Source organism: Moschus berezovskii, chromosome 28 (genome assembly GCF_049115385.1).
Source record: "Moschus berezovskii isolate FMDL1 chromosome 28, NW_MosBer_1.0, whole genome shotgun sequence".
Taxonomy (NCBI): domain Eukaryota; kingdom Metazoa; phylum Chordata; class Mammalia; order Artiodactyla; family Moschidae; genus Moschus; species Moschus berezovskii.
In genome coordinates, this window is record NC_142487.1 from 25,438,007 (window position 1) to 25,451,276 (window position 13,270).

The 13,270-nt window shown below is 44.3% G+C and overlaps 1 protein-coding gene across 1 annotated transcript in view; it reads right to left on the bottom strand.

Annotated features, from left to right (window-relative positions):
- Positions 1-13,270, bottom strand: part of ATP8B1 (ATPase phospholipid transporting 8B1) — a 113,164-nt gene that overhangs the window by 15,957 nt on the left and 83,937 nt on the right. Inside the window, exons 16-20 of the mRNA XM_055417434.2 lie at positions 7,785-7,973; positions 5,295-5,407; positions 3,373-3,537; positions 2,520-2,631; positions 1,287-1,362 (exon numbers count right to left, since the gene is read on the bottom strand). Coding sequence (XP_055273409.1) covers positions 1,287-1,362; positions 2,520-2,631; positions 3,373-3,537; positions 5,295-5,407; positions 7,785-7,973 — 655 coding nt within the window. The remainder of the gene's footprint in view (positions 1-1,286; positions 1,363-2,519; positions 2,632-3,372; positions 3,538-5,294; positions 5,408-7,784; positions 7,974-13,270) is intronic.

A 13,270-nucleotide genomic window follows, 5' to 3' on the forward strand; every position in this document is an offset into this window, starting at 1 on the left:
TTAATTTGCATTTCTGTAGTGATTAGTGATGTTGAGCATTATTTCATATGCTTATTGGCCATTTATACGTCTCTTTGGAGAAACACCTATTCAAGTCTTTTGCCCATTTTTTAAATCAAGTGACATATACCATTACTAAGTCTTGACTCCTCTACCACAGAGGCACCATGTTCTGGGTACTTTATTATTTGCCAAAGGTGGCTGAAAGAAGATACAGTTGAAAATGTGTTTGCAAGCAACAGAAGGAAGGCAGTCTTGATCAGAATTATAATATACTGGGGTGAGCCCTAGTGTGCTATCACACTGACCACTGTTGGGCAGGTAAAAACCTTATTTCCACATAAAGTTATGTCTGCCTTTGAGTTATCCTCTGTGTTTTCCATCAACAAATTATTGAGAAGACCACATACAGCTCACTCGTGTGATATAAAAATGAGTTATGGAATTCTGGAGTAAAAGGGACTGTAAATACCCAATCTCTTCATGTTAACAAACAAGGAAATTAAGTTCGAGACAGATAATGTGATTTGCCTGCAACAAGCTGATGGGGAAAATGCAGTGAGGACTCAGGCCTCCTAATTCTCAGCCAGGATTTTCCGTCTTACACACATAGAGCCTTTAGTCTTCACCTTTAAGAACGGGTTTCCCAACCTGGCACTACTGACGGCATAGACTAGTTGATTCTTTGTTATATGTGGCTGTTATAGGTACTGTAGGATGTTTCGCAGCACCCCTGGCCACTGCCCCACAAGAAGCCAGGAGCACCCCTCCTTCCCCACTGCGACAACCAAAGATGTCTTCAGACATCACCAGATGATCCCTGGAAGGCAGAGTCCCCGCGTCCCCCACCCCGCTTGAGAACCACTGCACTAGGAGATGCGGTAGCTACTGTTCTTTTTCCACATTAACTTCTCATTTTCAAGTTGAAAATAAGGAGTGATAAAGACAAACCACTAAAGGCTGGGAGAGAAAAAATATGAAATCTAATTCATAATTCGTCAGTGATGTCTCAAGCTCACTTCCTTTCTCAGCAGGCAAGTGCTGAGGGCTTCCAAGGAATACAGAAAAACAGCCCCTGAAGGGGCAAGTAAGGCCTCAAGTTTCACTACAACAGAAGGCTGAAGTGTGGTGACTTGGAGCTGCCTGTCGTCTCCTGCTTCACTTAAACTTGAGGAAAATGTCGCAAGTGACACGCTGTAGCTCCAGTGTCTATCTGTGTCTACCGTCCAGTCTTGTTTTTATAAAAATGAGATGTGACATATTCTCACTGCAGGCCCTTTACTCACCTGATATCTTCCCCGTAGCAGATAGTGGTATCTTCAGTAAGAAGTTCACAGGCAAATCCTATATTTTCAGCAGTTTCTACAACAGAAAAAAATGAAGCCAAATGTCATTCCTACTGATGAATTTAATAATGGGCTTCATCTAGTAATGACTTTTTCAATTAATAAAACAACCAGATTCAATCAAATACACTTTTTGACTTTTTTTTGTAGCAATGTCTAGACATCACTAAAGGAAAATAAATCCTTTTCTCTGTAAAAAGTCTAATAAGTCAAAGTCTGGTCGAGACGTTTTTAATAATGAAATATGCTATAATATCAAATGTGTAAGCTGGTTATTTAATAAAATCAATGTTAATTGAACTACTGAACACATCTAGTTCATGTGGTTTAATCTAGGTCGGGAAGATCCCCTGGAGAAAGGAATGGCAACCCACTCCAGTATTCTCACCTGGAGAATTCCATGGAGAGAGGAGTCTGGTGGGCTACAGTCCATGGGGTCGCAGAGTCAGACAGGACTGAGTGACTAACACACACACAAGGTGGGAAGGGTAACCATTTCCACAAACCCTCACATGTGGCTCCTACTGGACATTTTCTCCCCTTTTCCACCCCCACTTGTTTGAGGTCAGGACTTAATTCCTTAGCTTATCAAAGTGTGTAATCCATCAACAATGTCAGGGTAAGACAAATGATCTAGTTTCCCACGGAAGGCTTCTGGAGTAAAAAAAATCAACAGAAACGATAACACAACAATCAACTCCTTGTTGAGCTCTGGATTTAAAAATTAGAATTTTCCTGTGGGGATAAAATTATAATTTTTAAGCAATAAAAGAGGTAAGAAAACCAAAGCTGCTGTTCAGCATGTTATGCTCCTCTGCTGTCTGCCCAACAGACGGTACGGTGCTGGGGAGGACAGACGGGACCAGAGGGCTGGCCCTTTGAGGACAGGAGCCCATGTCAGGCAGAGAGAGAAGACTGAACACAGCCAGCAGGACATGAGCAGGAGCTCAGTTACGAGGAAGAAACTCCGCCACCGAGGGAATCTCAGGAAGAAGGCAGTCAGGGTGGGCTGGAGTAACACAGAAGGATTTCTTACGGAAAGCATCTGTGCCCCAGAGAAACAGACAGTGCTTGTGCAGGATGGGAAGTCTGAGAAGGTCACCTTGAGCAGGGGAGACAGGAGCTATGGATATTTGTGAATTAACAGATAGGCTTCCCTGCAAACTGACTTACCCTTTTTGTCTCCAGTGAGCACCCAGATCTTAACGTCAGCTTTTGAAAGTTTTGAAATGGTTTCTGGGACTCCATCTTGTAGCTTGTCTTCAATAGCTGTTGCTCCTAATAGCTGGAATGTACATTCACAGAAAGGAATTAGCAAATAAGCCAAAAATGTTCTGTATTTGCAGTCTTCCAATCTGTAAAAAGCAGATGGGCTAAATACACCCCAGCTGCTGCACTACAGGGGCCAGCGGCCAGCATTAACTGGGAAGGCTGCCGTGTTCCAATTCACCAAAAACCAAGCAGCCAAAGTCTTTTTCCTTACAGTAATTCACCAAGACAAAAATCAAGTACCAATCAAGGACATTAAAAATATATAATTTTGTTGTGTGTATACTACTTCACATGGATACAAACCAACTTCTTTTGCTAAAGGTCAACATTCACTATCTGTTGAACATCTCCTTTTCATCAAAACTCTATAACAATAAATATTAAACTTTGGAAAGTCTCTATGAATGGTGTATTTTTCTTATTTCAAGATTTTTCACAATATAAATCATCTCGGTAATTCTCATAGTGTAATAAGTATATGCTGGCTCATTATTGTATAAAATGAATTTTAATAAGTGATGTAAAAATAATAGAATCAGAATCTTATAGTGTTTTCTGTCATTTGTTTTCTCATAATGGCAACTGCTATTTTGCTTGCTGAAAAAAACTCAAATGACTGAGTTCCACTGTACCAGTTTCAAATACTACAGTTTGAATTGTATTTCACGAGTGAGACAAAAATGTAATAAAACTTAATAAGATTTCCAATTCTGTTCAGAATATCAAGGGGAAAGTTACAAAGGTTAAAACTCACAATTAAATCTTTTTCAATCTCCTCATATACTTTATCCAGAGCTTCGTCCCGGTTGGTTGAGGCTACACTGGCAGCCATAAACTTTTTATTCCATTCTTCAAATTCTTTTTCTTCAATTTCCTTATAGCAAAGGCACAGTGTTCTAAGAGTCTCACTTGCAAAGATCTGTTTAATTTAAAAGATAATGCAACCACCCAAAGAACAGTTATTTTTATGTAAGTTTGAAATCTCATTTTGCAGTAACACAATAAGATAATTTAAAAAGAGACTGAGAAATGATTCTGTACACATACATTCCACAGAGACGAGTAAACGAATATTAATACTTTGTTTTCCTAAGTATTCTCAAAATCTTTGGGCTGTTTATTTGTAGTTCCCTAAGAGTCTGATGCTAGGAGGGATTGGGGGCGGGAGGAGACGGAGACGACAGAGAATGAGATGGCTGGATGGCATCACCGACTCGATGGACATGATTTTGAGTGAACTCCGGGAGTTGGTGATGGACAGGGAGGCCTGGCATGCTGTGATTCATGGGGTCGCAGGGAGTCGGACACGACTGAGCAACTGAACTGAACTGAACTGAATTAAAGGGAAAAGTATAACTTTCTTGTAAATCAAGTCATGAGAATGAACAAAAAACCCTTAACAACTAAGTTAATAAGAGACCAAGGATTGTGCCTTGTGGTATAAAGGTTTTGTAAACCAGGCCTGATGACTTTACAATTTGTTCCCACAAATGGTTACAAGTTCAAAGACTATGAACTCTCAACCAATTCTGAAAGACATGAGCCATTGTTAAAGCTGAGATAAAACATTTTCATGAAAAAGGTCTGTAAATTTTAATCATGGCGAACAGATTTAAGCCATTTTAAATAGCTTAAATGTGAACCAGTAAAAATGTTTCATTACTTCACAATCACATCTTGTCTAGTCAAAATACTGAACTGTTTCACCCAAGTGAGGGTTTGCTTTCAAAGACTCTTTGGCAAGTTCTGCATGATTAGGCCGCCCTTGTTCAAATTCTCATGAGGAATTACCCACTGTAACTGCTTCAGCAACACACATATAACCTTAAAATGTGACCCCACTTAGTAAACAATATATTCATCGGAGTTTTTCTGAAGGACCTTTGGCCCCCAAACTCAGACCCTTCAAGTGGAGGGAAAAAAGACACCTTTACTGAGCACTGCCTGAGTGCTGGGGACTGTGCAAGTTGCTTTCCCTTGCACCAACCCTCCATGTATGCACTATCCCCATACGGGGATAGTTTATGCAGGCAATTAATGATTCATCCCCCAGACTTCACTGCCATCATTATATAAAAACAAAACAATATGAGGGTGGGTGGGTATACAAGTCTCAGATTTCCAGAAGCATTCTGAAGAACTGCAGTACCACTGAACCAAGCACATGTGTGCGTGCTTGGCTGCTCATGCGTGTCTGACTCTCTTGCAACCACATCATCCCCTAAAATAGCAAGTTTGAAGTAACGAAGACCAAACTGATTCTCTAACGAAGACATCGACTTCCAGTGGACTGCTTTCCCATGCCCCATCCTATAGGAACGTTTTCTTGACTTCACTGTACGTAGGACACTGGAATTCTTGGAGGCCACACAGATAGAGCCCAGGATGGTTATGTAACTCGCTTAAGGTCCCCGGAAGAAAGACCAGCCTTTCTCCTGGGTCAGACCTGCAGGTCCTGCCGACCTAGATGCACCGAGCTCGTTTCCTAGGAAGTCAGCCTCTGTGGCAGAATCAGAACCAGCCTGCCATAGTCCTACTTGGGTGCCCTTTCCACTCAAACTACACCAAGACAACAGAAGGGTCAACAGGTAACACAAAGTTTTCACTCCAGCTTCAGAGATAGTCCTAAAAAGTAAGTTTGGAATCCATGGCACGAAGAGTGGAAGTGAGACTTACATCCAGGGCATCCTGCGTTTCTTGTTTCGTAGGGTTCACTCGATGTAACCGTTCGTAAATCACAGTGTCGGCACCCTTACAGTAGAGCCTGATACTGCCTTCTGGGGTTCTTACTAGCAGCGAGAGAAGGAAAAGCCAATAATCAAGTTAATGTTTGATTTCTTAAAACTATACAGTTAATCTCCTGAAGGGTTACAGTGTTAATCATTCCTAATTAGTTCAAAATAAGCAATGGACCTAGAAAAATGTTCCTGTCAACAATTGGTAAGCCTACATAGAATGCAGTAGTGAAATAAAGACTCCTTTAGTCAGCTCAGTTTTCCATATGCTTGCTTATTCTTTCAGCAAATATTTATTGGCTCCCTACTGTGTGTTGGTTTTTTCCATATAGACTTCTTTGTCCATGCCAGCCAGTAGAAATCCTTCTTTTCTATAAATCCACAACACTCACTGCCTTTAATTCTCAGACCATTAACATGACTCCTTATGACCATTTTCTTGGCTTTTTTTTTATCTCTGCAGTAATTTAATTGCATTATATGTTTCACCACTAACTAGATTTTAAGTTCTCTTAAGGTAGATGCCAGGCATGATCATCAGCCCAGATCGGTGTTAGGCCCACAGGAAGCACTCAGTAAAATGAGACTAATCAATTAACTCAGTAATAGTATCAGTCAGATCAGACTAAACCAGGAAGCAGTTAAACCTATGTATTGGTTAAAAAGGCAATCTCTGTTCCTGCCCTGCAAAAAGAACAGGCCTCCAGACGTGGTGGGGGAGGGGAGGGGAGGGTGGGATGAGCTGGGAGCAGCACTGACATACACACGCTACCACGTGTACAGTGAACAGCTCACGGGAACCTGCTGCACAGCACAGGGGCCCAGCTCTGCGCTGCCCTCGACGGCTGGGACAGCAGGGTGGGAGGGAGGCCAAGAGGGAGGGAATATGTGTACACTTGTAGCCTGGGACTGCAAGGAGATCCAACCAGTCCATTCTAAAGGAGATCAATCCTGGGTGTTCATTGGAAGGACTGATGCTAAAGCTGAAACTCCAATACTTTGGCCACCTCATGTGACGAGTTGACTCACTGGAAAAGACTCTGATGCTGGGAAGGATTGGGGGCAGGAGGAGAAGGGGACGACAGAGAATGAGATGGCTGGATGGCATCACTGACTTGATGGACATGAGTTTGAGTGAACTCCGGGATTTGGTGATGGACAGGGAGGCCTGGCGTGCTGTGATTCATGGGGTCGCAGAGAGTCGGACACGACTGAGCAACTGAACTGAACTGAGAGCTGAATCACATTGTTGTGCAGCATAAACTAACACAACATTGTACACTGCTTATGCTCCAATTAAAAACTAAAATTTAAAAAGTCAGTCTCATGGTGGAAAATCTTATAGACGTCACAATCATGTACCTTCTGATATGCTGTGCTGGGAAGGTCACGGCACCAATCTAGGTACCCTTCCTGCCAACAGGGCACCATCTGCATCTAGTCATGAGGGAACATCAGACAGACCCAAACTGAGGGACTTCCCGCCAGGTAACAGCCCTGTGCTTTTCAAAACTGTCCATGTGCAGAAGATCAAACTCAGGTTGGGGAACTCTCACAGAATTAAGGAGACCAGAGTAATGATCGCTGAATGCAATGTGGCACCTTGGGTGGAGTCCTGACTCACAAAGAAAATCCCTGGTGAAATTTGAAAGCGCTCTATAGATTAGATAATAGCATTGCAATGTTGAGTTTTCTGATTCTGATCACCATACTGGACATAACAATAAGTGAAGTTTCTTGATCTTAAGAAATACTAATTATTTGGGGGAAAGGGACATTAGACCTCAGTGGCCTTAATCGACTCTCAAATGGTTCGGAAAACAAGAAGCTATAAACGACAATGACAAAGAGCCTGTGACCAACACTGACAACTGGACACGGAAGAAACTACAGGGTTCTTTAAAGCGTTCTTGCAAGTTTTCTGTAAGTTCACAGTGATTTCAAACTACGAACGTAAAACACTTCAGTATCAGGAAGCGATCATTGTTTCTTCTTGGGTTCCTGGTAAGTTGTGCCTGAGCCAGAGGGAGGAGTTTCATTTGGAAGCAGAGCCTCGCTGTCCTCCTGCTACTCTTTTCCCGTCCCTGACATCCCACGAGGCCCCAGCAGAAATGCGTGGAGCAGCTCATGATAGAAAAGCTCATGCTGTGGGTCTATCAGCCACGGATGGAGCCACCACCCAGCTGACAGCTGACAGCCCATATCCTTGAAGATGTGATGCAAGACTCAGATCTACTGCGGTTTGTCCCTTTGAGTGATGGACATCGTGTAGAATGAAGCGAGGAAACACTAGTTTCAACAAGTCTGCGGAAGTCCTCCAGGAGCCAAGGGGCTCATTCATTGCCTGTTTTATCCTGGTGTTGCTAAATAAAATGTGCAAGAGGCAGCATCTCAGTGAATGAGTAACAGACATACTCGGAGGGAGACCTACCAATTATAGACATCCGCTTCCGGTCACTGTTGAAGTCTAAAAGGGCGAGAACATGGTAGGTCCTCTCCGTGCCCAGCTCACTGATGGTGATCGTGTTCTGGGTCCTGGCGAGGAAGACAAAGCCGAAGTTCCTGGCGGCGCTTACGAGAGCGCCCTCGTCAGGAGAGGCCGCCTGGTAGTTGAGCTGACCTAACAAAAGAGGCAAGAGAGAAAACCAGAAAAGCTGAGTTGGCCAGCGAGTCACCAGTGCGGTTCACACGGTGGGTGAGGATGTCCAGTTATTCCTTGAGACCTATGGGGGACTGTTCCAGGAGTGTCCACAGAAAACAAATGCCATGGATGCTCTGGTCCCTTCTAGAAAGTGGCAGGCTACAGTAGATACAGTTGGCACCCTGCATCATGGACACAGAGGGCCAACTCTGTTGCAAAGCCCAAAACATCCCCAAGAAAACACATCGCTGATTCTTAAGGAGTGTGCCAGTGTTCACAGTTTTTAAACTTTTACTTCTAATTATAAACTCCACCTCATGCGACAAGCTGACTCACTGGAAAAGACTCTGATGCTGGGAAGGATTGGGGGTGGGAGGAGATGGGGACGACAGAGAATGAGATGGCTGGATGGCATCACCGACTCGATGGACATGAGTTTGAGTGAACTCCGGGAGTTGGTGATGGACAGGGAGGCCTGGCATGCTGTGATTCATGGGGTCGCAAAGAGTCGGACACAACTGAGCAACTGAACTGAACTGAACTGAATATAAACTAGAAGTGAAAAAAAAAAATCTGACCAAGAATAGGGAAAAAAAGAAACTCTCATAACCCCACCGTCCAGATGAAGAACAACACTGTTGACAGCTTTTTATACTTTCTTTCCGTCCTTCGGGAAATGCCTGTTTCTCTAATAGTTTCTAGCATGCTAAATATACATTTACAGCCTGATTATTTTAACACTGTATTTGGAGCATGTTATCACAGCTTTAAAAATTCTTTCTATGCATTATTTTAAAGAAATGTAGTCTGTGGATGTAATGTGTGGCCGCCTTTCCATAATATTTTTACTCCTGAAGATAGCACTGTAATAAGCACTCTACCCATGTATAAAGGTTTCCCTATTTTCTGAGGATGGCTCCCTAGTAATGAAAACACTGAGGCGAAAACACTGACCATTTGTAAGCCTGCTGTCACATGTATTACTTACTTGTTCCCTAAAAGGGTTGTACCAGGTTATCTTCCCTCTAGAACCTTCTTCACCTTAGCTATATTCCCCTAACTTAAGACAATCTCAAAATGTATCAATCTGTTCAATATCTTGATTTTGAAAGTTAAATCATGGGAAACCACATTTATTTCACAACTTGCAAACTTGCTTCACAACAGAAGCCAGCCTCTCAATGATGAGTGAAGAAGTCAGACACCACAAGTACTGCTAAGTCACTTCAGTCGTGTCCGACTCTGTGCGACCCCATAGACGGAAGCCCACCAGGCTCCCCCATCCCTGGTATTCTCCAGGCAAGAACACTGGAGTGGGTTGCCATTTCCTTCTCCAATGTGTGAAAGTGAAAAGTGGAAGTGAAGTCGCTCAGTCGTGTCCGACCCTTAGCGACCTCATGGACTGCAGCCTACCAGGCTCCTCCATCCATGGGATTTTCTAGGCAAGAGTACTGGAGTGGCTTGCCAGTGCCTTCATAACCACATAATTCCATTTACCTGAACCCCCAGCAGACAAAGCTAACCCACACTCTTCAAAGTCAGGACAGTAGTCACCCCTGGAGGGGCAATGACAGAGAGGGAACAGGAAAGGGCGTCTAGGGGATGTATCATGTTGTGTTTGTAAAAATCTGGGCATTCATGACAAGGCAGTATTCGGCTGGTGAAAATTCACCGAGCTATATGCTTATCTTTGTATGTCAGTAAAAAAAAAATCATTTTTTTAAAAAAGATCTCCCTATCCAAGAGTTTGTTTTTCGACTCTTCATTCTTCCACCTCCCAAGTAGAATGAAAAGTATGTCTATGGTCAGATGAATTTTCACAGGAAAAGGCACTTCATTCTCCACCACGGTTTGAACAGGCTGCAGCCCACAGACCGGCAGCTCTTTACGCCATCTGCCCACAGGGGAGGGCAGCTGCTCCAGGGTGAAGGGCTGTGTGCTTAATCGCTTAGTCGTGTCTGACTCTTGGCGACCCCGTGGTCTGTAGCCCGCCCGGCTCCTCTGTCCATGGGGATTCTCCAGGCATTCTCTACTGGAGTGGGTTGCCATTTCCTTCTCCAGAGGATCTTCCCAACCCAGGGATCGAACCCAGGTCTCCTTCATTGAAGGCAGATTCTTTACCGTCTGAGCCACCAGGGAAGCAGGCTATTGGTAGAGTTAAATGCCCCATCCCCACACTCTCCTCCCTTGACAGACATATTCAGATGGTTCACTCTCAGCCAATATTCATCACTCCCAAATACTAATTAAAGATGAGGCTGGTATCTGTTTGTTCACCCAGAAAGACACACACCAGAAGTTACAAATGTACTTGCTAAGTCCAGTCGTTCTACAAACACACACACATGCCAGAGGGTAAAATATTTAACCAGAGCTAAACAAGCAGCAGTGAGATCACAGTCCCCTCCCTTCGGCAGCTTTCACTGGCAGGGATATATTACATCATACTGAAGGCAAACTTCAACAGAAAAAAAGGAGCAAAATGATAAAAGGTGGTAAAGTTCCCATGAGTAAAGACAATCCTATCTGGAGCAAACACTGATATTTTTATCATTAAAAGAAAACCCTTCCATTTTGTTCTAGTAATGGAATCACAGAATTGCTGGCTAACAGAGATGGGAGGAACTTCAGAGATCTGGTCCAAATTCCAACTTGATGTTTGCAGGAGGAAATCTGGACTAAAAATTAACCCCCGAAACCTTTCCTGTAAGAAAATTCTTTATTTACCCCACACCGAGGCACAACCAAAGAGACTTTCTTTTCTTGTACAAGCTAATTTGTGGATCACAGAATTGATTAAAAAAAAAAAAAAGATACTCAAACAACAAACCCCACTCTTATTATCCTGATTCCATAGCTTTCTCTGGCTGATAATTCTAGTCACCAGTCTTAAAACAAGTTACCTCTCAGACTGAATATCCCCCTCATTTGTAACTTGCCCGTCCGTCCTAAAGGCTCCCACTAATCCAGGTCCTAAGTTTCCTTACTGATCTGATGTGTCCTGGCTCCAAACCTCAGCTCTCTAATCACAATCTCATGGGGCATCCATACTTCAGGCCTTCAGGTGAAGACAGTATCTCCAAGCCTTTCAAACTCTGGAGACAGCAACCCACTCCAGTATTCTAGCCTGGAAAATCCCATGGACGGGGGAGCCTGGCAGGCTACAGTCAATGGGGTTGCAAAGAGTCAGACACGACTGCGTGACATCACTTTCTTTCCTCTTTCTTTTCAAACTCTGTTCTCAGCCTCTGCAAGGGCAGGAGGTTATGACGGCCCCTGCCCCACCCCTGTGTACACACACTTTCTCCCAGTTATGCAAGCAAACTCTAATCAAAGTACTGCTGGGAAGGGACTTTACAGATGTAATTAAGGTCCAAATCTGTTGACTGTAAGATAAGGAGATTATCTGAGTGTTCCTAAACTAATAGGGTTAGTCTCAAGTTCAGTCAGTTGAGTTCCTTTCAGTCGCTCAGTCGTGTCCGACTCTTGACGACCCCATGGACTGTTTCACGCTAGGCTTCCCTGTCCATCACCAACTCCCGGAGCTTGCTCAAACTCATGACCATTGAGTCGGTGATGCCATCCAACTACCTCATCCTCTGTCCATTCCCTTTTCCACCTGCCTTCAATCTTTCCCAGCATCAGGTTCTTTCCCAATGAGTCAGCTCTTCGCATCAGGTGGCCAAAGTATTGAAGTTTCAGTTTCAACATCAGTCCTTCCAATGAATATTCAGGACTGATTTCCTTTAGGATGGACTGGTTGGATCTCCTTGCAGTCCAAGGGACTCTCAGAGTTTTCTCCAACACCACAGTTCAAAAGCATCAATTCTTGGGCACTCAGCTTTCTTTATAGCCCAACTCTCACATCCACACATGATTATTGAAAAAACCATAGCTTTGATTAGAGGGACCTTTGTTGGCAAAGTAATGGCTCTGCTTTTTAATATACTGTTTAGGTTGGTCATAGCTTTTCTTTCAAGAAGCAAGTGTCTTTTAATTTCAAAGTGAAGTGAAAGTCGCTCAGTCATGTCCGACTCTTTGAAACCCCATGGACCATAGTCCATGGAGACCCCATTCTCCAGGCCAGAATACTGGAGTGGGTAGCCTTTCCCTTCTCCAGGTCATCTTCCCAACCCAGGGATTGAACCTAGGTCTCCCACATTGCAGGTGGATTCTTTACCAGCTGAGCCACCAGGGAAGCCCTAGTCTTCAAAAGGGACTGGCTTCTTCCCAGGGAGAGAGAGATTGTGGCATGAAAGGGGCTGATGGGAGGGAGATTCTCAGTTGCTGGTTTTGCAGACGGGGGAACCACGAGGCAAGGAAAGAGAGAGAGGCCTGTGGGAGCAGAGAGCGGCCCCCGCTGACAGCCAGCAGGAGATGGAGACCTCAGTCCTGTGACCCCAGAGCACTGGGTCCTGCCCTCAGCTCGGAAGAGGATGCTGATCTCTGGACGACAGAGTGGCCAGACCTGGATTTTAGGGAGGTCCCTGGCAGAGAACCCTATCATGCCCTGTGCAGACATCTCATCTAAAGAGCTGTGGGTGAAGGAATGGATGATTCAAGCCACTGATTTGTGGGGATCTAGTGTAGAGCCATAGAAAACCAACACAGCTGCTCCACACTCAGCCACCACGTGACCTCCTAAACATACTCAACACATGGGCCATACCTACTGTCTGCTGACCGTGCCTGAAAGAATTCTGTCTGCTTGTTGCTCATATTATGCATAATGACCGAAGAGCCAATCTCCACTATTGTAAAAGCAGGAAAATGAGAGAGGAAAAGCAAAGGCACGCCAGCATGGCAGAGTGAGAGGACTCGGCTAAAATGAGTTTTAACCTGTCATCCAAGCTCAAGGAGATACTGGGTGCTTTCTGGGGCTGAATTTCCTCACCTGTAACATTGGGAGGAGTTATCCCCAAGATCCCTTCTCATAGGCCCTTTCAAGGTGCTTTTATCGGTCAAAGCCAAAATCAGTCTCTCCTTTACTTCCTGTGCTTAGAAATCCAACTCGCCTCCACTTTCAGCGTCCAGAGCAATTTGCCTGTGATGTGCTGTGTGGGGCAAGATGCCTCAGGGTGTACAATTCTGCCTCGGCGGACAGTGGGACAAAGAGCTGCACAATATCAGGGTGGAAAGGACTTTGAACTCCAGCCCTCCTCCCACGACATGCAGGAAACCACTGCCCAGCAGAAAACACTGGTCTGCACTGTGTGTTATGGCAAGAACCTAGATGGGGATGGCCCACCTCCAGCACAGAGCCCAGGACTCTTCCC